The sequence below is a fragment of the Phyllostomus hastatus genome, unplaced genomic scaffold (assembly GCF_019186645.2).
Source record: "Phyllostomus hastatus isolate PE091 unplaced genomic scaffold, TTU_PhHast_1.1 phas_contig_10, whole genome shotgun sequence".
Taxonomy (NCBI): Eukaryota; Metazoa; Chordata; class Mammalia; order Chiroptera; family Phyllostomidae; genus Phyllostomus; species Phyllostomus hastatus.
Window position 1 is genome coordinate 985,216 of NW_025333499.1, and position 26,481 is coordinate 1,011,696.

The 26,481-nt window shown below is 46.6% G+C and overlaps 1 protein-coding gene, 1 non-coding gene and 1 pseudogene across 3 annotated transcripts in view; 1 reads left to right on the top strand and 2 right to left on the bottom strand.

Moving 5' to 3' along the window:
• PFKFB1 (6-phosphofructo-2-kinase/fructose-2,6-biphosphatase 1) overlaps positions 1 to 16,227 on the top strand; it is a 47,456-nt gene extending 31,229 nt beyond the window's left edge. For both annotated transcript variants that reach the window (XM_045833086.1, XM_045833077.1), the window contains exons 8-14: positions 520 to 727; positions 3,409 to 3,555; positions 7,000 to 7,104; positions 10,093 to 10,222; positions 12,886 to 12,948; positions 14,003 to 14,067; positions 14,418 to 16,227. In XM_045833086.1, coding sequence (XP_045689042.1) covers positions 520 to 727; positions 3,409 to 3,555; positions 7,000 to 7,104; positions 10,093 to 10,222; positions 12,886 to 12,948; positions 14,003 to 14,067; positions 14,418 to 14,477 — 778 coding nt within the window. In that variant the 3' untranslated portion in view covers positions 14,478 to 16,227. The remainder of the gene's footprint in view (positions 1 to 519; positions 728 to 3,408; positions 3,556 to 6,999; positions 7,105 to 10,092; positions 10,223 to 12,885; positions 12,949 to 14,002; positions 14,068 to 14,417) is intronic.
• Positions 15,975 to 25,537, bottom strand: LOC123814916 (annotated as a pseudogene).
• Positions 19,207 to 19,335, bottom strand: LOC123815118. The gene has a single exon (XR_006785021.1). It is a non-coding gene; the product is annotated as a small nucleolar RNA SNORA11 (small nucleolar RNA).
• Positions 25,538 to 26,481: the final 944 nt, after the last annotated feature.

A 26,481-nucleotide genomic window follows, 5' to 3' on the forward strand; every position in this document is an offset into this window, starting at 1 on the left:
ACAAATACATAATCTGGTAACTGCCTACAGAGTGTAAAGAACAATATATCATAGCAGAGGTTCAAAGAACAGAGAGGCAGAGCTTGGCTCATGACTTGAAAGAGCAAGGGAGTGGACAAATCTGGAGCTGCCAATGAGATGTTGGAGGTATCCAGGGACACAGAGGATTACCTCTTCTCTCTGAGAATGTCAGGAATGTGAACCACAGAAAAGGGAATCATAGATGCCTGGAGTGTGATGAATGAAGGTGAAAAGACAACCTGGCTCAAGTTGAGACTGAGAAAAGGAGACAGAGGGAGATAGTAGTAGGCAGTGAGCTCCTAAAAGTGGTCAGGAACCAAGTCTCTAGAACAGGTACCCAGAAAAAGACAACATATAGCATCTTGTTAGAGGAAAGGTAGGTGAGAGCTGGGTTGTGGGGGAGGCTTGAAGTCGGGTAGGTGTTGGGAGTTTCTCTTGGGATTAGTCTCTCCACCTTCAGCCCCTGAATTTTCCTTGCTCTTGCTTGGATTGACCTAGCCACCTATCCTACATCAAGATCTTCGACGTGGGCACGCGCTACATGGTGAATCGAGTGCAGGACCACATCCAGAGCCGCACAGTATACTATCTTATGAACATCCATGTCACACCCCGTTCCATCTACCTATGCCGGCACGGTGAGAGTGAACTCAACCTCAGAGGCCGCATTGGAGGTGACTCTGGCCTCTCAGCTCGGGGAAAGCAGGTAGGGAGTGCACCGTGCACTAAGGCACTGGCTGAGCTGAGCTAGGTGGACCATGGGCAGTGGAGTGGCCACTGCCTGGGTCTTGAGGATGGGGGTACTCAGTGACAGGTCACTCCCATTCTTCTGCCCTGTCAGCCACTCTGTCTTGACCCATACTTGAAGGGTAATCATGTGCCCATAGGAGCTGCAAGTCTGAGAACTTGGTCCTGGCACTCCAGGCCTGCCCAGATCTGGCTGTTCTTCCAGCCCCAGTATGATGAGCTCCCTTTGCCCCTGCCTGACTGGTCCCCTCATCTTTCTGACAACTATGTGCCTTCACTTGTGCAGTTTTCTCACCTAGGCTACCTTCCTCTGTCAGCTAGTGGCTATTACTTGGACAGACAGCTGTGCTGAAGTGCCCCATGCTTGAATCCATCTTTTCCTCTGTTGCCCAGGGCTGATGTTACACCACCTCCACCACCCCCGACCGCAGGTCATCACACTGTCAGTACTTACCTCTCATTAGTTACTGCTTCTTTCCTCCCCTACCTTCCACACCACCTTGCAGAGTGTAGTTCCTGCTCCCCAATCTGGTCCAGGAAGCCTTCCCCTGTCGTCTCTTGCCCCCAGACAGGTCACCAGGCCCTAGACACCACCTCTCCCAGTACTGGCCAATCTCTGACTCTATGGCATGAGCCCCTTCTATCCAGCCAAGCATTATGGGTGCTGCACATTATGGGTGCCGGCTCAAGAGACACATCCTCTCCAGGGTTCAGCCTTGAGCGTGGGCTTGTTAGCACAGGTTCTTGCTGGAGGGAATCGCTTGGGGATGGGACAAGTGGGAAGTGGGGTGCAGGATGGAGTGAGTACCCTCTTTTATGGGACACTTGTGCACAGTCACAGCACCATCTGCTTCCACCTGTGTGGCTTCACTTAATCTTCAAGGCAGCTCTGCAGGCTGGACAGTACTGTCACCGGTTTGTGAATGAGGAGGCTGAGCCCCATATAGGAGCAGAGAGCAGCCCCAGGTCACACACAGCTGGAGCCAGGACTGAAAACCAGGCCTTTCTGCCTGCCTCTCAGCATCCCCCACTGCCACAGGTGGTGGTGCCACAGGCAAGGCACCTCACCAGCAGCTGCATCCTTGTGGCTCCCTTTCGGTTGCCTTCAGACTGCCAGCCTCCTCTCGAGATGGACCCTGACCTCTGACTCTTCACCTCTCTCACTCCTTACAGCACAGTCAGAGGCCACTGGAGGCATCAGCCCCACCTTGTGGCACCACCAACATCCAGGGGTCTCCCTAGTTGGGGCTGGCCATGGCCTTGCCTGCATAGCTCAGCACCCAGTTTGGACATGTGGCCATCTACAAGTGGCATGCCTCCCTCCACACAAATGTGAGCATGTGCGCACACTGCCTGGCCCAACCTTCACACTCATGGGCACAGTGCACCATGTAATTTCCCATGGACTGTCACCCACATCAGTCACAGCAGCTCTCAGCTCTGGGTGCTGCCCATCCACTCTCTGATCTCCACTCACAGAGACCAGGCTGTTCACATCTTACAGGCAGGAGATCCAAGGCCAGAGAGATGCTGGGATGCATCCCAGGCACATGGGGACTGTGTAAGGGAGCTGGAGCAGTTTAACCCCATCACCTACCTCCCAGCCAAGGGCTCCTTCCACCAGAACACACTGCCTGCTGACTCAGAATGCACCATTAGGATGTGTGTACACAATGCCCATGTTTCTCCTTCTAAATGTGTGCCTGTGTCTCTGCATTTGTGAAGATGTTCCTCACACACCATCTGGGACTAGTAACATGCGTATACACAGAAGGAGAGTGAATCCCTTGTTCATCTGGCCTCCCACGGCCCTGTGTGGTTTCTCTCGGTGCTGTTGTTGTTTCCCTCCCTGCACTGATTGTGTCTTGAGAACAGGACACCCTATTACCCATCATAGGTCCACATACACTCAGTACATGTTTGGATGCTCTTAGAACCTGGGTACCTGGACCCCTACTAAAGCAATAAGAATTCAAAGGATCAAAGAGAAATTCCCCCAAATCCCTACCATATCATATCCACACCATACTCTGAGTACCCAGACCCTAGAAAATCTCTGCCCTTGTGGTCTAGTGTGTTTCTACTAGAAAACATGAGACCTTATTCCAGGATTTGTCCATGTAAGAGTAGGCCACATAACAGGAGTATTCACCCCTAGGTGAAAGGGTGGCCAAAGGATCCATTTGTGGATCAGGGAGAATTGGTGAAGATATGGGCTGGACAGAACTTGGTGATGTGACTGGATTATCTACAAACATCTATGAGTGGTGGGATAGAGGCAGGAAGAGAAGGGAGGTGGACTGCTGGTAGTGTGCCTCCATTTGTCCTCTTGTCCCAGTCTCTACAAATGTTACAGGTGGGCTGTTTGTACAAATGAATAACTGAGTAGAGGGTTCAGTGACCAAGCATCAGTAAACACACATACACACATTTACACACATAAACACATATATTCTTTTCTATTCTCTTGGGAAAGAGTATGACCTTTTTAAAAGTTGGAAATATTTAAACTCTGTATTCATGCTTGTACATCATCATTCTACCATTTGTGAGATCTGAACTTGTTCTCATGGCTACCCTGTATTCTTTCATCTCTTCTCTTTCTCCCCTCCTCTCCTCAACTGTACCCCCACTTTACAGTATGCTTATGCCCTAGCAAACTTCATTCAGTCCCAGGGCATCAGCTCCCTGAAAGTGTGGACCAGCCACATGAAGAGAACTATCCAGACAGCTGAGGCCCTCGGTGTCCCCTATGAGCAGTGGAAGGCCCTGAACGAGATTGATGCGGTGAGATGTAGGGGAATGGATTTCCTGGTGGATGGCGGGACTTGACTCTGGGCTTATACCCTTGGGTTGCCTCTGTTTTGGCCTCTATGGTAACCTAATTAATTCAACAAACAATTTTTAACAACCAGCCATGTGCCAGACACCATTCTGTATGCTAAGGATCCAGTGAAGGCTAGAACAGAACAGACAAGTTTCCTTTCCTCATGGAGCCCAAAGGCAGACAGTAAATAAGACACTGCATCTCATGTGACAAAGGATTGTGAGAGGGGAAGTACAAGGGACTGTGGAAGCTCAGAAGGTGAGGGTGCTCCTGATAAGACTTGGTGATTGGAGGTTTACAAGGAAAGCTTCCTACATGAAGCTAGAGGTGAGAAAAGAAACAGGCAAAATGGGCTGGAGAGGATAAATTTAATTTCAGTGGCAAGGAACAGCTCATGTGAAGGCCAAGAGGTGATAAGAGAACACGGTATGTACAAAGAACTGAGGATAGAATAGTAGAGAGGTTGGGGCTATGATTCTAAGGTCTGGAAATAAGGGAGAAAAGGTTAGAAAGGAAGGCAGCTTATATGGCTTTATATCATGTTGAGGGATTTGGATGCTACCCTATAAAAGGGGAGCCATTGATATGGTCTAAGTCAAGGAGGAGTGGCTTGAACATGATTCACATTTTTTCAAATAAAAAGACCACTCTGGCCACGTGTGGAGACTCGATAGGAAGAAGGCCAGAATGAGCATGTAGACCAGTATGGAGATGGCTGCATTAGTCCAGGCAAGAGGCAAGGGTGGCATTGGAGATGGAAGGAAGAATAAAAACTTAGGAAATATGTCATCTGACCCTCATGACATGGCAATCTCTCTTCAGGTTTTCTCATGAGCTCTTTGAAAAGGCATTGTTTCCTCTCCATTGTCTCACCTGCACTATATATATGTTCACATCAGGTAGCAGTGCACAGGTTATGATTGTTAGATTTCAGAGTAAAAGCTTCAACACAGGCGTGGATAACTTGAATGTAGGTAGGTTAACTTGCTTCTCTACTAAATATACCTGTACAAATACAGACAAGTATGTGTGTATACATACATACATACACACATATGTACCTAACTCTACATGCACAGTGATACACATACATAGAAAAGGTATGTACAGCATTGTTCTAGATATCACATGTATTTGCTATAAAATGCATGCAAGAAAATATGTAAGTGCTTCATCATAAGAGTACAGTTATGCTTTGTTTCTAGCACATACATGATGTAAACATTTAATGGAAACCTACTTTGTTTCACCACTGGGGTGGTACTGGAGATGGAGATTGGTTCCTGTCTTCACTGAGTTTTCAGGCTAAACAGGGAAGACAGATAAATAAACAAAGGAGTACACAACAGTATGTGTAATACAGGCTCTGACATGCTGCTATAGGTGCACTAATGTCAGGGCAGGGCATCTGGCTCAACCAGTATCTGCCTGGAGGAAATGATGCCAGTGTTAACTTGGAGGGTTAATATTGAGCCAGGTAGAGGAGATCAGGAATGGCATGCCAAGCACAGAGAACAGCTTAAGCAAAGAGGGTATTGTGTGTATGTAGAACTGCTAAAGTTGGAGTAGTGGAGAGTAAGAGGGAGGAAAAAGGAATAGGTTTGAGAGAATTTTAGGAGGTAGAGTATCAGTAATCCATTATGAGGGGGTGGGTCAGGAAGAGGCAAGAATTTGGAATGATGCCTAGGTTTCTGGTTTGTTTTCCATGATCAGTAATATATTAATAATTAGTTCCATTGATTGAGTCTTTAAAATGTGCTTTGTACATCCTGTACTAGTCTCTTTTGCACATACTACCTCTAATATTCAAAACATTTTTGTGGGATAATGTAATTCTCCTCATTTTGCAGCTAAGGAAAGTAAAATTCAGAGAAATTAGGTAATTTTCCTTAAGTCAATAGGGAATCAGTGACTATTTCCACAGGCAACAGGTTGCCAGAATGCTTCAGAATAAAGTTGAAGCCAATCTAGAAGGACCTTGGGTATTCCATAAGGCACACTTCCTCTCATGGGCACTGTTAGTTGGAGAAGTTTGACAATGCAAAGTTGTTTGTGGGCTAGGGCAGAGGTGAGTCTCACCCCTAAGGGAAACCTGGTAGATTGCTCAAAAGACAACAGCCACAGCCTTCTGCTTTCCCTATAGGAAGGTCTAATCCTTGGAATCCACACAACCAGAAGGAAAACATAAACCCAACATCACTTTCCTACTCCAGCAGCAGCCACATCACTTCTGGAGACTTCTCAGTGGACTCAGAGCTCTTATATGCTCCTGAGGAACAATCTCTGGCTCCCAATTTCTTCTTTGGGTGAGGAGAGTGTATCTCCCCTAGGCCCACTCTGAAATTGTTAGGGATTTACTAATCTTTGCCTCCTGAGATTTCCATAGATAGCTGTTTCTTTATCTGCCAGAGGTTCTAGGGCAGAGGTAGGGGCAGGAAGGATGAGAAATGCTATAAAATGGAAGAACCTGCTGTGGATGCACAAACTTGCATACACAGTCATACACACACCCCATGTATGCTTACAGTCACAGACATGCACTTCACAGACACATGGACCCACTAGTCAGACACAAGCCCTCTCTTAGACATATCTACCAATAACACCTACACCATATGCATGCACACATACACACTTACAGACACACCCAGAGATACATATAGACACACTCACAATCACCACAGACACACATGCTACCTTTGCATATTTCTACATCACATGAACACAGAGGCATACCATAGACACATACACAGTACAGACACACAGCCTCAAGCATATTACCACAAATTCACACAGACATCAGACATAGGCACACATATATTCACACATATACACTAGAAATATAATCAGGGACATACAGATTCACAAATACACATGCCACAGATACACTGAGACACACATGGAAAGACATACCATAGAAACAACCATGCAGGCACATTGTCAGATGCTCAGACACCCTGTACACACACATTCACACAAGCACACTACATATAATGAAATAAATACACAAACACAAAGCATAGATCCCTCAACATACCACAGGTACACACCATAAAAATGCTGCATCCACACATGCAAAGTCACACATCCTTAAGCTCAACTATTGATACAAACCCATACATATATGTACAATGTGCACCTACAAACATACTAGGACAATCATATGACATATCACAGAGATCTACCATATACTCATCCTGAACACACCTATACACCTGCACTCACTCTCACATCTGCACAGCCACACACTTTGTGCACACACACACTCACCAGTCACAAACCCAGAGCTGTGTTCACAGAAACCTAGATGCTACTGTTCAACAATCATTTGGCCTCAAAACTATGCTAAAGACTGTGTGGATTTCACCTTGTAAATATTTTTGTCCCCAAATAACTTTCCTCAGGGTGTGTGTGAGGAGATGACCTACGAAGAAATTCAGGAACATTACCCTGAAGAATTTGCACTAAGGGACCAAGATAAATATCGCTACCGCTATCCCAAGGGAGAGGTAAGGTTTGAAGGATGGGCTGATTCATAGAACTCCTCCCCAATGTCTCCATTCTAGTGGTTAGGTTCCATAGTTTCCTAGATTGCTTTAGAAACAAGGTAAAGTGTACTTTTCAGCAACTTCCATCTCACAAGGCACATGATTATCTGGCCCTTGGATGTCTCAGATTCTTGCCTATAGGCAAGAGATTCCTCTGTTTTAAAAGCTACATATTTGCCTGCTTATTTCCTCTCTGCTTTTAGGAGGACTCACTTTATCGTAGACTTTGTCTCTAGTATCCTTTCACTAAAGGCACTTGAAATAGTTCAACATACTCTAATTTCCTGACATTTTATTGTCAAGTTGTATAAAGCTCCAGGCTTTCTGGGCAGTGGGTTAGAATCCATATGGGCAATGGCTAAAATTTTAACCTACTTCTTTGCTACTACATGAACCAGAACTAGTGGTTCCCCATCCCCATTTGAGGTAAATCCTCATTGCTTTCTACCCAACCTCCATTTAGACAGTTCTACATTTTAGATTATTTATTAGTCATATTCCATTTCTGATACAAATTCCTGGGAACACTTATCAGAAAAGGTGGACATCAGAGAAGATAAAACAATTGATATCCAGTGTGAAAGCATTTTCACATTTTTATCTTCATCCTCAGAAATGACATTATAGCCCTGGCTGGTGTGGTTCGGTGGATTGAGTACTGGACTGCGAACTGAAATGTTGCTGGTTTGATTCCCAGTCAGGGCACATGCTTGGGTTGGGAGCCAGATCCCCAGTAGGGGGCACACAGGAGGCAACCACACATAGATGTTCCTCTCCCTTTCTCCTTCCCTTCCCCTCTCTCTAAAAATAAATAAAAATAAAATATTTTTTAAAAAAGGTCTTGGTGGAGGCTCAGTCCTAGATGATATTTTGGGTATAAAATTCTAGTTTGATGGTTGTTTTCTCTCAGTACTTTGAAGATATTATCTTCACTGTCTTCTAACTTCTAATGTCTCTTATCAGTCTAATTGATGTTTCTTTTCTCTTGGCTGTTTTTAGGGTCTTTATTATCTTTATTGCTTTTAAGTTGTTGTCTGATATGTCTAATTATTCATTTATTTTCATTTATCTTGCTTGGCTTGGACTCCTGAATCTGAGTATTGGGGTTCTTCATCAGTTCTAGAAAAACTCTTAGACATTATATCTTTAACTATTCTTCTCTCACATGCTCTGTATTATCTCCTTCTGGAAATACAAAAGATGTGTGTTAGTCCTGTCTCTATTAAGGTCTACTTTTTTTCTTATTCTTGACCTCTTTGCTGTAACTGAAATAACTTCTTTATCTGTCTTCCAAATTCCTATTTCTTAATTTGTATCTAAAGTTCTGTTTACTCCATCCATTTTTTCAATTTTTATGGATTTTTTGTTTCTACAATTCTATTTAGTTTTGTTTCAAATCTACATCATTTATTTGGTAGCAGCTCATTTCTTCCTAACATTTTTTTTACTCCCTCTTTTATTTCTTTAAAAATTTTAAGCATGTTTGTTTTATATTTTGCATTATTTATCTTAAGTTTTTAAGGTTCCCTTCTTGTTTTTTTCTGCTTATTTTCAGTCAGAATAGTTTATTTTCCTTGCATACTATGTGATCTTCAGTTTGATAAAAATTTAACTGTGGGAATCCCATGCAATCTGAGTTGAGAGAGTCCAGAGAAAATTTCTGTTTGCTTTTTCCAAACACTCCTGGGTGCTAATAATTGGAAATCACTTCTTATTAAAATCTCAATTTAACATTTTTTAAAACACATGGATAGTGTAATGCTCAACCACAAACCCACTGGAGGGTAGACTTGTGGTTGTACATTCTTATAGGAAGCATTTCCTAACTTTTTGTACTAAGAGTCAAGCAGACACAGATACATGCTCTTATTGTTTCTCTTTGCCTGTATATACTTTTTTTTTCAGTTTATACCTTTATTGAGGATGTAGCCCTTTGAGGTTCTTAGGTTTATTTGAGAATTTCAGTCACAACTCCCTAACTTGTGCATACCTAAGGCTTGTCTCCTGTCTCTAAAAGATTTTAAAAACTCAAGCATCTTGTGTAGCATGATTGATAAGTGCCCCCAGGGTAGTCGTAGCTTCCACATCCACTTATCACTCTTTTCCCCCAAGGTTTTATTCATTTTGGAAGCCTATATTTATTGATTTTATTTTTTATTTCTTATTATATTTTTCCATCACCATTTACTCCCCTTATATCCCCTTCCTCCCACAGTCACTACCCTGTTGTCCATGCCCATGAGTCCTTTTTCCTTTCTGCTCAATCTTTCTACACCCTAATCTCCCCATAGCCGTCATCTGCTATCTATGAGTCTGTCTCTGTTTTGCTTGTTAGTTCAATTTGTTCATTAGATTTCATATATGAGTGAAATGATATGGCATTTGTCTTTCTCTGACTGGCTTATTTCATTTAGCATAATGTTCTCCAGGTCCATCCATACTGTCACAAAGGGTAAAACTTTCTTCTTTTCTACAGCCAAGTAGTATTCCATTGTGTAAATGTCCCATTGTTGTTTTATCCACTCATCTACTGATGGGCACTTTGCCTGCTTCTATATCCTAGTGATTGTAAATAATGCTGCAATGAACATAGGGGAGCTTATGTTCTCTCAAATTAGTGTTTTGGTGGAAATCTATGATATTTCCTTTATTTTCTTGAAAAGTCAGCAATACAGGAATTTATTTTATCTGGCTTTTCTAGGAATTTTTGTAGTGGGAAATTTTGTTATTGTTATTGATACCTAGTTGAATATATTGATTGCCCCTCCCATTCAATAGATGACAAACCAAGACCCTAAGAAGGTAGTGAGTTGCCTAAGGTCATACTGCTGAGTCAACAACTGAACTGGTACCACAACAAGTTTTCCTGATTCCTAGCCTAGAATTCCTCTCCTGTGGGCAAATGTGCCTCATGTCCCTTTCTTACTCAAGTATTTTTCTTATTTTCAGTCCTATGAGGATCTGGTTCAGCGTCTGGAGCCAGTTATAATGGAGCTAGAACGGCAGGAAAATGTCCTGGTGATCTGTCACCAAGCTGTCATGCGGTGCCTCCTAGCCTATTTCCTGGATAAGAGCTCAGGTACCACTGTTCTCTCTGTTCCTAGCATGGGGGGTTGGGTGTGATTTGAGACCCTGACACTAGCAAGTGATGGTTTATATCTTAGTAGTTAAGAACACAGGAACAGGAACACTAGGACAAAGATGCTTGAGCTCAAGTTCTTGGTCTATCACATACTAGCTTTGGCAAATTACTTTAATCTCTGACCTCAGTTTCCTCATCTGTAAAATGAGGAGAATAATGATGAAGTTTAAATAAATCAACATTTGTAAACAGCTTAGAACAGTTCATGACACAAAGCACAAGCTACATAAGTGTTATCTGCTATTATTAGTATTATTACCAATCTGAGCTAATGTCTTCCAAGCCGGCCTTTACAGTCTGCCTCAATCTGGAAAAGCTGAGCCAGTATTTTTCTGAAGCATGCTGTCATCAGGTGGTAATGGACCTTTTATGGCCTCATGATTCTGATTATAGGTTTCTATATTTTGCTGTAGAGGTGATTTCAAGATAGTGTTTTCATTTTTTAAAATTTAAATGATTATTTCTTTTCTAAAAAATGTGTAAACATTATAATTTGCAGAGTATTTATGCACTGACTACATATACTGAATCACAAACTAGGGCAGGTGGCCTGATAAGGGACTGTTGTGCCACCCCCAGGTGTGAGATTACACTTGTGATGTGAATGTTGCAGTATTAGCATCTCCAGGACACTGTGAGGGTGTGTGAGGACAGAGAAAAGCCATATCTGAAGTGTGCAATGTTTGAGGATTTGCATCATTTATATATAGTTAGTTTCAAAATCAAGGACACTTGTAATATGGAGTCATCCAGAATTGGAACCCAAGGAACTTGAGAACTTGACATTGGACAAATCATTTCCTCTAACAGGTCCATAATCTCCTCACTGGAAAAAAGTGATGGGGGCTGGGGTAGGAGTCCTTGTGTTACCAGATTTCTGATATTGTCCACATATCTACTGCTTGATGTTCTCTTTGAGACTGAGGTGAATGCTGTAACCCAACTGTGCAGATGAGGAAAGGGAGGCTCTGAGAGGTGAAGTGCCTGACCCTACCTAGGTCATGGGCCTCAGAAGAGCTGGCAGGGACATCAATCCCAGATAAATTTCAGATGTGTTCCCCACCCCAGACATGCATGGAATGTGTCAGCAGCAGGCGCATGTCCTGATTGTACACTACTTTACCCACCTCCTACCTGCTTTCATGTGTGGGCCACACCAGCTGCTCACAGCTGCCCTGGGAGCTGAGCCAGGCAGGCTGAGCTCATGCTCCTACCCTCATTACCCAGGTGAGGAAACTGAGGCCCAGAGACATGATGTGACTAAGAATGCTGGCCCACCGGACCGCAGACCTAGGGCCCCCTCAGAGTAGCCTAGTCCAATCCCATGCTGTGAGAAGTGGGACCTCTAAGGGCCAGAGAGAGAAAAGGCAGGGCCAGGCCACTTGTGGGGGTGGTGGCAGAGCAGAGTCAGAGACCTCAGGCAAGTGAGTTCCCTACTGTGAGTCTGTTGCGTCCTGTGTGCCACAAGGGACAGTAACTCCTGCAGAGTATTGAGTATTGGCTAGGAGGGAAGGAGACAGTGCACCAAAGTGTGGGGCACAGGGCCTGATGGTGATGGTGACAAATATGAGGAGGCAGAGCAGGATAGATGCCCAGGAAAGTGCCAAAACGGATGTCTCAGGGGGCTGGGAGGGCATTGGCAGGGCCCTAACCTGGGTAGGAGGAACCTCAGGGCTGGGAAGCCCTGAACCGTGGGGGTCTGCCTCACTGAAGGGAGATGGGGAGTGGTATGGGCAGTTTGGGAGGGTGGGCAGGTGGGTGTCATGAGAGAGTGTTGAGAGGTGGGGGCGTCACCCCCAAGACACCGTGAGCCCCTCGGGGCAGCGGCGGCAGACTGCAGTGGGTGGAGCACATATCTGAACTCAGAGGGTTCTGGGTGCCAGGCCCAGTGCTGCCTCTTCCTGGCTGTGTGCCTCAAGGCGAGTGTCTTGACTCTCGGAGCCTCACTTTCCTCATCCGTGGAATGGGCCTGATCATCCCCTCCCCGCAGCGATGTCCGGTAACAACATGTAGGCCCGTGGAAGAAATGGCAAGGGAATAGTCACAAAACTGTTTGCATAATAGTCAATAACTGGAAACAAGTGAATTGAGAAATGCTGGTGGGTCAACAAGAGCGAGAGGAGTGAGAGGGCACAGGCCCGGGTGGGGGAAAACGCTGTGGAGCTGCCCGGGTACCCGCACACCTCCTCCGAGGGCCTGGTGCACAGTGGGTTCTCAGGGAACGCTCGGGGAGAGGCGATGTGGGCCTCTGTGGCCAGGGAGCCTGTGGAAGGCCTGGGGCTGGTGCAGGGCTGGCTGGAGGTGGGAGGCCTGCCTTGTTGTCCAGGTTGTCCTGTGGGTGAGGAGGTGGGCCACCTCCAAGGTGACCAGCCTGATCGTCCTGGGGGGCCCACAGTCTGGCTGCATTCCCCAGGGCCCTCTGGCCTCCTCCCTGCTCTCTTCCTCCCTGACCACCCTGCAGGGTGCAGGGCAGTGGGCCCCTGGGGGGCCTGACCATCGGGAAGGAGTGTGGACAAGGGAGAATGCTGAAAACCTGCAAGCCTGGGGACTTGGTGACCTCCCCAGTACTCTATCCCTGATGGTCATGTTCTCCTTTCCAGATGAGCTGCCATATCTCAAGTGCCCTCTGCACACAGTACTCAAACTCACACCTGTGGCTTATGGTAAGAGCCTCCACCTTCATCTTGGGAAAGGCACTTACAGGCCATAAGTATGCCTCCAGTACATAGCATATCCTCAGTAGAGTCGTGGTGGAGACTTCTTGGGTGGGTAGTTGGCTGCTAGTGGAGGTAGGACTGTTGGTGGCAAGATGAGCATGAGGAAAAGCTGGGATGGCCTCTAGCCCCAACTTCCTCTGTCTTTACAAGAGCACTGAGCATAGAGCACCAAGCTGTAGCTGGGGCAGGGTATCCCTGAATGAGACCAAAGGAACAAGTGTATGTTGGGGCCAGATTTAATATTGGGCTCAAAGACTAGCCTGGGCACTTTAGACTCTCTCTTGCGGCATTAGTTAGCTGTGAATTGTTCATGGGCAGGGAAGGGACACTCTCAAATCTCTTCTGGACAGTGTACAGGGCAGCTGGTGTACTGAAGCCCAGAGTAGAGTTCAATTCAGAGATGGAGTTATACAGAGGGGGTTTCCACAGGCATTGGGACTCTTCTGCCCCAGGCCCCAGGCCCCAATGATACCACCTTCCTCTTTCTTCAGGCTCCCCAAAACTCCCTTGTGACATTCCATACCTTGGATGTTACCATGACCATTGTCCTCTAAATAAACTTTACCTGGGACTGATAGTCCCAAGGCAGTGGCCCCAGGACTCTTCCACCACATCACCACCTGACTCACCTTGGAGGACCCGCAGAGCTCCATTATTATATACATTAGATTGTTATCTCACAAACCACAGGAGTTGAGGGAAGCCCCAGAGATGATCTCTTTCTATCTTCCCACTGACAGTTGAGCAATGGAGGCTTGGAGAACACTGAGACTATTAGGGGAAGAGCTGGGAGGACGTTCCATTGGCTGCCTCTTAGGCCTGGTGTTGTCCCCACACATCAAAGAGCTGGTCCAAATTCCCCTCCCCACAGGGAAGTCACAACCGCACACAGTGTGGAGCTGAGGGTGTGGGTGGTGATGGAGGTGGTAAGGGATGACACCTCAGGGAAGACCTGTGCTTTCCTTGGGGGTTCATGGATGCATGGGTTGTTCTTTTTGAGGCTGCAAAGTGGAGTCCATCTACCTGAATGTGGAGGCCGTAAACACACACCGGGAGAAGCCTGAGGTAAGCGAGGGACTCTGTGGCCTAAGTGGACACATTGCAAAAGCACTTTCCTGCACTGAAAGGCCACCCCAGTCCCACAGACATTGGGTGTTTTGCACCATCAAGTAGACAGCCAGCACCCAGAAATGCTGGAATCACAGCCCAGACTTGGAGGCTGTAGATGGAGATGCAGGGGTAGAGCAGCCCCTACCAAAAGGCCCCAGGCTGAGATTCCCGGAGGCTTGCCTGGGAAAAAGGTCAGGATCCAGGCTCAGCTGGAAGAGTGTGGTAGTGAGGACAGCAGAACAGGGACGAATTGGGGCTCCACACTTCTGTCTCCTTCCTATTAATGTTGGGCTTTCTCCTCTCAGAATGTGGACATCACCCGAGAACCTGAGGAAGCCCTGGACACCGTCCCTGCCCACTACTGAGTCCTTCCCAGGAATCCAAACTACCTCTTTCCTGTCTTACACCTTTAGAAGCTTCTATCCTTATTCTTCTACACTGAGAAGACTTTGGATCTGGCCTCACTGAGAGAGTTCTGCTCTCAGTGAAGATGCTCTCAGCAGTTCTAGAACAGGTCTTGATTTCTAGGTACGACCAAGGAGCTGTCTACCTCTGGATGAAACTTTTTTCTTAATTTGTATTCTCTGATCAATGAAAACTTCTCTTGCTGCCTTTTAGAGGGGAGAGATGGCCATTGTGAGGCTTCTATCACAGGGTCTTCTTAAGATCCTGACCCTGTGAAGTGGCTCTGGTACTGTAGAGATATGGAATGGGAGAGAGCTTCCTGGAAGAAAGAGTTCTGGGGTAGCATCTCCAAAATTGAGGTGGGAGATAGATCTCTGTAACTGCTTGTTGGCCTTGTTCTTTAGTGGGCAGTATAGCTGGGGGCATGACACCATCATCCTTATACTCAGAGAAGCTATGCGTGGACCACTGTACTCCTTTCTTCTCCAATTCTTGCTGCCATTCTGAGTGTTATCACTGTCCATATAAATAATCCAAACAATACCCTGGTCTCCCAGCCCTCCTCAATTCCACTGATCACCCATTACATGGACATTGGCATCATGTAGACTTCTCCCTAGTCTGACTTCTTAAATATAAGCATACCACTGTCTGACCACTGACCCCTAGTCTTTACAACTTTCTGTGTCATCCACAGGATCCCTAGCAGCATGCCTCCTACACAGTAGGCATGCACATAGTATTTCTGGGCAGGTACCAGCAACCCAATGCTGAAAAAAAACATTCATTCACTCACTGTGTTTATTCCTTTGCCCTTCCATCACAACCACCAGGAACCCAAACCTTGTATAACCCACATTGCTTTTTTGGTTGCTGATCACTGCTTGAAGAAAATCTTCACTGAGCTGCTTCCACAGCCACCATTAAATGCTGTTCAAAGTCAGGATCTTTGGCTTTGAAAATCCACCCTCTATTTTCTGGCACTCTATTGCATCCCACCTTCTCAGGGATGCACTACTTCAGTCAATTCCTGAGTATTCCTTTTCTATCTACTGTCCTTCTCTATTGGCTTTTGCCCCCATGGTCTATGAAACATGGTAGGGTCTCTTTCCTATCCCAATAAAACCCTCCCTTGTTTCTATGTCCACTTCTCATGACCACCCTCTTCCTCCCTCCATTCTTATACAAACATCTCAAAATGAATCTATACTTACTATCCAGAACCTTCTCCCTCAGCATTCTGTTCCAGGCCTTCCACCTCCACTTTGTTCAGGCTATTATCCCCTTCCTGCCATGCTTTTCCTAGGTCTCTATCCCACTGAAGTCATACTTGCCTTTTAGCCTAACCTAGCCTTTTAGCCCACCTTCTCTCAAGAGCTATGCTGATCTTTAGCTCTTCTGTGAGCCCATAATATTACTCACAACAACCTAAGAACAATTTAAAAAAACAACTCCAAGTCATTTTGCAAATTTAATGTAACTCTGATACCAAATATGACAGCACACAAAAAGCAAACAATAAAGCAAGATTGGCAACCCAATTTTTTTTATAGCATGCCAACTTCAGCTGATCAGTAGTATTTGCTTAGACTGCTGGGTGAACAAAGATTTCAAGGATGTACCTTGGCTCCACGAGAAGGAAGGACTGCCGCAACTCATTAATGGTATCTGTAAACATGGGAAATAAACCTGAAAACAAAACACCAAAAAGGAGCATATTTTAATACCAAATATACTGTTTTCTCATACTTCTTTATTGTCCTCATCTCCCCACCTTGCCCTCCCACCTTGGAAATTCTTATAACATCTCCCAGCACTTATATTAATACCCATGGGCCTTAGCTGTAGAAATGCTGTAATTACCTGAAACCTCTCTAGCCATAGAAGAAACTACAGGCACCAAGGCTGATGACTCCAACACCAAAGGCAGCACCGTTGCTCAGTCCACCGCTGAAACCAGCACCGCTGTTCAGTGCACCACTGAAGCCAACGATAGAACTGGGTCCACCGTTGAAGCCAATGCTGGTGCTGAGTTTGCCAGCAAAGCCAATGCTGGTGTTGGAACCACTGCCAAAGCCAATGACAGTACTCAGTCCTCCATTAAAGCTGGTATTAGGCCCACCACCATAGCCATCACTGATGTTGAGGCTACCACTAAAGCCAGCCCTGGTGCCAAATGTGCTGCTAGAACCAGCATTGGTGCCCAATCCACCACCAAAACCATTGCTGGAGATCAGTCCACTACTAAAGCCAGCACTGGTGCTCAGTCCACCACTGAAACCAGCAGAGGTGCTTAGTTGACCACCAAAGCTAGTGCTGGTGCTCAGTCCACCACCAAATCCAGTGTCAGTACTTAAACAATTGCCAAAGTTAAGACCCACACTGGTGCTAAGTTCCTTAACAAAACTAACACTGGTAGCTCCACTAAAGCAGGTGCTGATGCCAGGAGGGCCACCAAAACATAGATTGGTGTTAGACACATTGCCAAAGCAGAGGCTGGTGCTGGAACCTCCACCAAAGCCAATGCTGGTGCTAAAAGCAAAGTCAGTAGTGGAGCTAAGTGGTCCACTGAGGTCAGCACTAGTGCTGACCATACCGCCAAAGCCAGAGTTGGTCGTGGGTGCACCACTGAAGCTGTTGCTAGTGCTGATAGCACTGCTGAAACCAGCACTGGTGTTGAGTGCATCACCAAAGTCAACATGGGTGCTGATTGCACCACCAAAGCTGCCACAAGTACTGGGAGAGCCACTGAAGCAGATGCTGGTGCTTAGTGTACCACCAAAGTCAGCAACAGTGCTGGAAGAGCCATTGAAGGAGACACTGGTGCTGAGCATGCTATCAAAACCAGTGCTGGTACTAGGAGAACCACCAAAGCAGACACCAGCAGTGAACGTGCCACCAAAGCTGGCACCAGAGCTAGGAGGGCCACCAAAACAGACACTGGTACTGAGTGTGCCACCAAAGCCAGTGCTGGTACTAAGTGCACCACTAAAGACTACACTGATGCTGGGTGCACTGCCAAAGCTGGCACTGGTAATGAGCGCACCACTGAAGCTAGCAGTGGGGATGAGTATGCCTCCAAACCCAGAGCTGACTCCACCACTGAAACTGGTAGTGGTACAAGGTATGCCACCAAAGCTAACACTGGCTCTACCACTGAAATTGGAGCAGGTGGTGGATGTGCCACCAAAACTAATGCCAGTTCCATCACCAAAGCCACCATTGGGACTGGGTGTACCACATAAGCTAATACTAGCACCATTGTGCAAGCTAGCTCTGGTGTTATCTCCTCTGCTGAAGTCGATGTTGGTGCTGGCATCTGCATTTTCTTGGGCTCTGGCCTCAGCATCATTGCCTAACTCTTCCCTTGTTAGGTAGTTGATATCCATGCCATCCCAATTCCTGGGCCCAGCCACAGCTTCCTCTCCAATTCCCATTTGAGCTCTTGCCTCAGCCCTGCCCTCAGCCTCAGCCACAGCCACAGCTGCAGCCTGGACCTCCATCTCCACTGCCTCCTGGTACTGAGCAGCCCAGTCCTTGGGGCCTTTCTTCTGCATCTGAAATGGGAATGATAATCATTATAAGGAAAATAACATTATAATGATGTAGTAAGTAGCACATACTATGGACTTTGTATAAAACCAATAGCAGTATATTTTAAAATTCTTAGTTTCTGGGGCTCTATTATGATGGATTAGTCTTAAGATCCAATTTCAGCTCTAGTAACTTAGGTGCTGGGTGACCTTGGATAAGTTACTTAACCTCAATGAGCCTGTCTTCATCTGTAATGTGGGAAATGATAACAGAGTACATATATGTTGTGGATTAAATGTTGTGCCCCTAACCCAAATTCATACGTGGAAGCACCACCCCTCAATATGACTGTTTTTAGAGATAGGGCCTTTATAGAGGTGAAGTGAAATAAAGTCATAATGGTGGGACTCTGATCCAATAGGATTAGTATCCCCAAAAGAAGAGGTTCTCTTCCCACCATGTGAGGACATAGCAAGAAGGCATCCATCTGCCAGCCAGACAAGAGGCTTCACCAGAAACTGATACTGCTAGAGCCTGATCTGGGACTTGCAGCCTCCAAGACTATGAACAAATAAATTTCTGTTGTTTAAGCCATCCAGTCTATTGTGTTATAACATTCTGAACATACTAATACAAAATATGAAGAATGAATGAAACAAAGTAAACTTTATGCTGAACAGCAAAATGAATTTCCACATGTTTATATATGAATCACAGGCTGCCCTGTACATGCCCATCCCTGTACACAACTTGCCCTAACAAGGGGTAACCCCTACCCTTAATATACCAAGTCAGGGCAGGTCTCCTATTACCTTGCAGGCAAATTCCAGGATTTTCATCTTGCTAGTCTCATGGTAGAAGCACAAACCCCAGAAGAACTCATATTCAGGTGGGCTGCTGTTGGTGACCCTCTTGTACTCCAGGTACCTTGGAAAGGAAATGAAACTTCCTTCTAAACAAAATCTGTTGTCTAACCACTGGATACCAGTGGCAACCTCCTTCAAACAAATACTAAACTCAGCTCCTGGAGAAAGACTTCCAACACCCTCCTTCTTCAGATTCACTTCCAAACACAGTTCATGGTCTTGGCCTCTAATATGAAGCCATTTCCCATTGGCTATGTGCAAGGTAGTCACTTGTTACTGCAGGGGAGGCATGTATAGGGCATGATGTCACAGGAAAGCCAAAGTATCCTGCCACCTGTGAGGAGTAAACCCAAGTTCCTGTTGGGTGTGTTGTAAACAGAGGAGCCATTCTTCAGGCACCCTGCTCTGAGCACACCCTGAAATAAAGCCCTTGTGTTTGATCTGGCTCAGCACTAGAATGGTCACCCATGTGAATTGTGGACAGGGCTCAGTTTTAGGGCACAGGATGCTGATACTTGTAAAGCTAGTGTAGGAAACAGCTTATCAAGCACTTTTTGAACAATACCAACACACCCAGAACACTTAAGGGACTGATAATGCCCCAAACCACCACTTACTTCTGCTTCACAAACTCGTCTGTGATGAGTTTCCTCACTTCCCCAAAGAGCAAGTGCCTCATCCTGACAATGGGGGAAATAACCCAGGAACAGAGATCAGAACTTCCCAGATGAGGGCAGGGGCATTTCCTAACATGGAAAAGAACTTTCTAGCACGTGTGGCTATCTTAATGAAACCAGAAAAGTAGTAAACACATACATGGTCACTAGAAGCAGGCAGCTGAAGCCAAATGGCTCTTTGTCAGGGATACCCTGAATGTCTATCTTATATTCCATCTTAGAATAGAAAGGGCACATAAAGGAGAGAGGGACCTGGGAGTTCAGGACCATTTCCCCATCCACCCAGCTCAGAGCCATGGGCCCTCTACCCAGTCCAGCACCCCAGCCCGCTCCACCAGACCACCAGGCTGATGCAATCCTGGGACCATCCTCTCTTGCCAAAGGACAACACGGACAGCAAGCGCTGAGAGAGCCCAATCATACCCAGGGCGCAGCCCCAACTTGCGCAGCACCTCCCAGATGACAGCTGCAAGGGGGGGGCAGAGGAGACAGGGACAGGAAGTGAACACGTGAGTTCCAACAGTGGCCACCCATTCAGCTGCATGCCCAGCCACTCACCCTCACTGGACCGATTTCCATTCATGAAGATGATGCTAAGAAGCACCATGAGAAGACCCAGCTTTGGGGAGTCCTTGGTTCTAGGGGAACAATAGGACAAAGAGGTTTATGCCCCCACAGCCATCTGCAAAAAACACACCAGCCAGCCCACTAGGCTAGCCTCTCCCAGGTTCCTCAGGTATAGAAGAGTTCTGCCCAGTCTAGGCTTCAAGCTCTATGTGAACCTGGGCAAGACACTTAGACTCAGTCTCCTCCTCAGCAAAATGGGAAAAATCACATCCCCCCCCCCTCCCCAGGTTGCCAAAGAGGATGGAAGAAATCCTAGCAACCTGGCATGACTCAGGCACTCAGTCAGTATGAGTCCCTTCTTTCTCTCCCAGAACCCTCAGCCATGAGCGAATTCCAGGCACAGCCCATTAGTGATCCTGCCCTTAGAGCATCATGAGCCACCCACACCACAAAGCCCTCCCTTGAGAACCACTCTCCCAAGGCCAGCAGGAAGAGACAAGCAAGGACAGATCTGCTTTCCTGGGAAGCTTCTGGACAGACAACCTGGCAGTAGGAATGCCCCATTCCAGGCTTCTACACCCTTCAGTCAATCATAATCAGGCACCACGTTTGTGTGCAGGGTTCCAACTACATGCAAGAGCTAGAACAGGGGCTTTTCAGGCCCCATCTTTCCTGACTCTCCAAGAGGGTGTGGGGAGAGAAGACAGGGATGGGGGAGTACCAGGAACAAAAGCAGAAGCCTCCCTCCCACCCCAGCCCTTCCCCAGCTTACGTTTCCAGTATGCCTGTGGAAGATTCCTGAATGCTGATGAGAATATACACACTACTCTGCTTATCAATTTCCTTCAGATTGACTTGAAACATCTGCCAAGTAAAAGAATAACCTGAGAGATTACAAAAGTCAGCCTATGCAATGAGCTTCCTGAGCACCCAACAGCTCCCTGAGTATCTAGGGTGGGGTGTGTCTGTGAAATCAGTGAAGTAAATGCACATAAAGTGTTTATCTATGAGGCCAGCACACAGCAAACAGGCAACAAATGTGCTATTATATTCAACACCAACCTTGTAATTAGTGGGAATGTAGGCAGACAGAGAATGGGGAATGGAAGGGAAAGGTGAGCATCTGAAATACATTCCAGGACATGTCCATAAGCAGACAGAAGCCAGGACTAAGTTGGGTGGCTTACATCCTAACTGTGCCCTTACTACTGACTTGTGTGACTCTTGGAAAGTCTGTGCACCTTCCCTAGCCACCATCTGCCCATCTGCACAGTGATAGGGCAGACGGTGTGAGTCTCTGTGGTCCCCACAGAAGGGACATTTTATACCTTTGTTCAGTTCAAGGCTTTGCCATTGTGCCCATCCCCCAGGGCTGCCCCTTCACCTTTTCCAGAGCGTAGCTTGCTTGTTCAGTGACCTCTGGGAAATATTCATCATATTCTTGGATAATATCCTTCAGCATGTCTGCAGGAGGGGAGAGATGGGAGCAACTGGGCTTAGATGGGGCAACAGAGCAGCAGCCCTATGCTAGCCCTGTGGGGTCAGTGTAGTCTGAGTCTTAAACTGTGTTCAGTGGGAGATGCCATTACTATAATGTGAGGAGAGTAAGGGAAGATATATGAGGAAAAAAGTAGGCCACAAAGGTAAATTACTACCCCCAAGCCATGGTGGAGAGGGGAATGGAGAGCTCAGGGAAAAGGGTTAGTATTATTCTACCTGAGTGTTTCATGGGGATCTTGGTCTGGTCCTTAACCAACAGATATTTCGCCAACTTATCTGCCTGGGAGAAAAGGAATACATGCAGAAATCTCAGTATGTTTTCAGAAAACTTGGAAGAATGACAGAGAAGAGAACAGGTAAAGAAAAGACTGAGCAGCATAGGATTCTTACCCTTTCTTGCAAAATGGCCACATCTCGGGTGGGTAGAGACCTCTGGCCCCATGGGATCCACCTGTAATTATGGCCACCTCTCTCATTCCCATTCACATGCTTGAACTGCATCATCAGAAATAAGGAAGGTCCAGAGTCACCAGGTGAAAGAAAAGCCTCTGTCTCCTTATCCTGCCTCCTACAGAAAGTCCCCTAAATCCTCCCTTTAGTGGGTCCTGACCTTACTTTTGGCCACCCTGAGTCTTTGAGATGTCTTTCACCATCTTCCAGGCAGGAATTTCATTTCCCTGCTAGGAAAGGAACAACCCAAAGGCAGGGCCTGGAGTTCCTCTTGTTCTTTTGGTCACCACTAACTCTGCCAGCTGTACCCCTTGGACAAGTCTCTTCTTCTCTCTGTGACTCAATTTTCTTAGCTGTAAAACTGGGATCTGTGATCCCTAGCTGGTGAGTGTTATTTTCAAAACATAGCCTGTGTGACTGTACCCAACACAAAGCCTGGCACATGGTAACTACTATGTAAATTAAATATACATTGCATTATACCCAGGTTGTAGCTAAGTGTATAGATGTCTTATTTCCCCACCAATCTGTGAAATGAAAGGGAGCAGGAACTATAATTTATCACATTCTTCTCAGCATCTCTCACAGCCTATCTGAAGACAAGGACTGTCTCAGAGTAAAAACGCTCAGTAAAATTTTATAGAATAAATGAACAAACTCAGAGTTCATTATAGGAATAAAAACCAAGTGCAAATTTAAGGATGGTGTTATCAGACATCTCACCTTTTGGTTCCTCTTGCCCTGGGTCCTGGTTGTGGGCTCCAGACTCAGCTGAGACAGGTAGTCATCTGCCAGGGTCTGGACAGCAGCAGCAACCTGAGTCTCAAGGGTACTTACGTTGGTCTGAGAGCTGACCATCTTGGCCTAGGCTCCTTGGCCAACAATTTGAGTCTGGATTTCAGCAGCCCAGGCCTTGGTGGCAGCCTCCTAAGCCCTAGGTTCTCTCTGGACTGAGAGGGTGTCTGTGACCATTTGAATGACAGGTGGGACCTCAGGGATCTCATAGGCCAAGTTTATGGCACTATTGACAGCCTTCTTTCCTTTGGATTTTTTGGGCCAGATAGCTGCTGCTGAGGTCTCAATCTGCCTGATATCTATCTCAGTGGTGTTTGGGGCCCCTAGGAACTTAGTGTCAGTATTTGTGCCTTTAACAGTTGCCTTCTTGGCTTTGGAGGCTTTCTTAGTTCGAGTGGAGGCTGCTGTGGCCTGGGTACATTGATAATTTGACCTTGGGTGGTAGTTGCACGGGTGCTGTTTGAAGCCAATGAGATGGTGAAGGCCTGGGAATTTGCTGACTCACTAGCAAATGTAGTCTGGACAGTCTGTTGGATGACTGGTAGGTTTAGGGCCTACAAGGGTGACTTGATCTGTGTAGTGACACTCTCACTGCCAGTTGGAAATTGGGGCCTTTGGGCTGCCTTAGGAGTAACTCTCTTTGTCTTGTTGGTTTCCTTAGGCTGAGTGGTGACTGAAGAAGCCTGAATATTGGCTGCCTCTATGGTAGCTGAGACCTGCTTGACCTGAGATGGGCAGTTTTAAAGCCTGCAAAGGTATTTTACGCTTGTTGATGGTAATCACATTGGCAGATGGGAGTGGAGGGGCAGCAGGTATTGTGTTAGTAATAGCCTTAATAGGGGCCTTCTTGGCCTTGCTTTTCTTAGGCCAGTTAGCCAGTGGTGGGTCCATAGCCAAGGGGGTCCTTTGTTGCTGCCAAGAGGGTATGCATCAGCAAGACACTGTCCTCTTCAGTGGTCTCAGCCTGCACATCTGGAGGGAAGTGAAGCCCCAAGCTCCCAGGGAGAGGCAGAGGGCCCTATACACTTATGATTACCATCTGCTGATCCATCTGACCTCCTTACAGCCCACCCCTTTCCATGAAGTTCTCTGCTTTGTCTCAGCAGTGATTGAAGGGAAGGGTGAGGGGAAAGGGAGATAGCAAAAGAAGACTCATAATGTACTTTTTTCCTGCTCTTCCTCCACTGTTCAAGGAAGGACTGAACAAGCTGAGCAGGAAATTATGCAACTAGAGTAGTAGGGGACTCAAAGCAAGAAGTGAACTCAAGATGGGACAGCTGGCCTGGCAAGAATGCAGAGAAGCCTCACCTGGAACAGGGGCATCCTATAACCGTAGTTATTTCTATCCATTTTTCTGGGAGGCCAAGTAACAGCTGAACCTGAGGTGAAGCGGTCTGAGTTAGGGGAAAATGAGAGGGAGGGGAAGATTCATCAGACTTTCTGAATTAGGGAGAAACCTCATCTAACCTTGGGCCCAAACACTTCAGCTACTGGGTTCTCATACCAAGAAACCTAGACTATCTGGTTTCTAAACTCTACCTCCTTCTGCTTCTAAGAAACCACAAGTCAGTTCTACCACCCCGCCCCTTTACCCTACACAAATCTTCTACCGCAACTCGATACTGCGCATGCGCAACAGTCAGAGCCTCGCCCATCCCCGGACCTCAATGCGCAAGCGGCTTTGGTGAACCACACTGTTCTTCCACCTCAATCCCACACGCTCCACCCCCTTCAGCATCTCAACTCACTCCAACACCAGCCCCCTCCCACTGCTCTGCAGTACTTCTCCGCACTTCCCCTTCATTTTAATATGCCTCCTCCCTCTGCTCTGCAGTAAATCCCTGCACAGCCCCTTCCCCAAAAGCAATCGCCCAGGGACCAGTCCCAACCATTCTGCAACACGGATACCTCACCCACAAAGCTAAAGGTATTACGCGTTTCTGTGTTCCTTGTTCCCAAAATCTACCAGGTTCTGTCCCTTCCCTTTTCAAACCAGAATCTACTGCGTATTAGCCCCTCTTTTCGCCTGTCTGACCCGGCTCCCTGCAGCTGTTCAAAAGGCATTCTGCCTCATCCTTTCTCCAAGTTCTCAATCCTACTTTCTGGCCCAAATCATCCTGACATTTTTTTTCTCCAGGCTTAAGGATTCCTGTCATCACTTATCTCCCTCCATAATGGGGTTCTGCTCCGTCCCTTACACCGCCTGAATTATTTCTTGATCTCTCCTTTCTGCAATACCAAATGAGTCTGTATCCATCCTTTCTGTTGCCCACAGCTTTCCATATAGTGACCCAAAGGAAATTCTGCCTCCTCATTTCTCCCTTGCGAACCGGATCCCGACACCTCTAAACCCACCCACTTAGATGCTGTTAGCTCCCAAACGCCTAACGGGTTTTCTTCAAAACTTAGGGGCGTGAGGAATCAAGCAGGTCAAAGCTGCTGATCGGAGGGCGCCACAGTTTTCACTAAAGCTGGGCATCTTAGCTCACCTCGTCCTCTTGAGTCCAGAAGGCGTCTTCTCTCTCCAAGCCTCTCCTTAGGTCTAAGCCTGTCCACTCCCCCTCCCCAGCCGGAAGTGGTCCTGTCTCATTCCGCCTCCAGAGGGGTCTTCTTCCCTGCCTGTCAACCTCCTTCCTGCTCCCTGCTCCCACCTTTCCGTTCTCCTCGATATGGTCTCTTTTGTGCTTACTACCTCTTATTCACCAATCAATCTCTCTTCTCTTCCAGTTGATTTGCCTGTCCCCCACTGTGCATCCCCATTCCTATTTGATTCCTCTGGGCTCCCACACAAACCCTACTGTAATGTGCCTGCTTCCTGTCTGCTCCAGCACACTCCATTCTCACAGAGGCTCTCACAGTCATATTTCAAAGCTCACAGCTGACCATACATATGCATACAGTCTCCAAGGGATCTCTTGGCCTGCAGACTTAAAAGCAAGCTCCATAGCCTGTTGTTCAAGGCCTTCCACAGTCGGCCGTTGCCAGTCTCTCAAGGCCTCAGTCACAGTCGATGACTTACCATTCCCCAAACGTGTTCTGCCTTCTGCCAATGCCACACCTTTGCTCAAGCTGTTCCTCTACCTGCAATGTCTTTGTTCCCCACTCCAGCCCCCCATGCCTTCCTTTAAAAGGCCTGCCCTCCTAAAAGGACTAGTTCAAATGCTGCTTTCTCCAAGAAACCTTCTCAGGTCACCCCAAGTTAACTAGTCTTTTCTTGCCCCTTACTTTGTTGCACGGATCTGTCAGAGTACTTGACAAACTGGGTGAGAGCTCTCCACTTACTGGTTTATTCTCTGACCTATCTGCTGGATTCTGAGCTCTTTGAGAGTCTCATCATGCAGATATGGTTTAGCTCTGAGACCCCAGAACTCACGATCTGCTTCACAAAGTATACATTGGAATGAAATATTACATTACCTTTTCATCTTCACTTCCTCCTTTGCTATTTATCCCCTCTCTGTTCCCATTATGTATTCCTTTCTCCTATTGTATTTTTTCAGTTTTTTCATTAAGCTAAACCAAAATCTAGTTCTATTCCTGAACTTTCCTAATACATAATACAATCACCAGTCCTC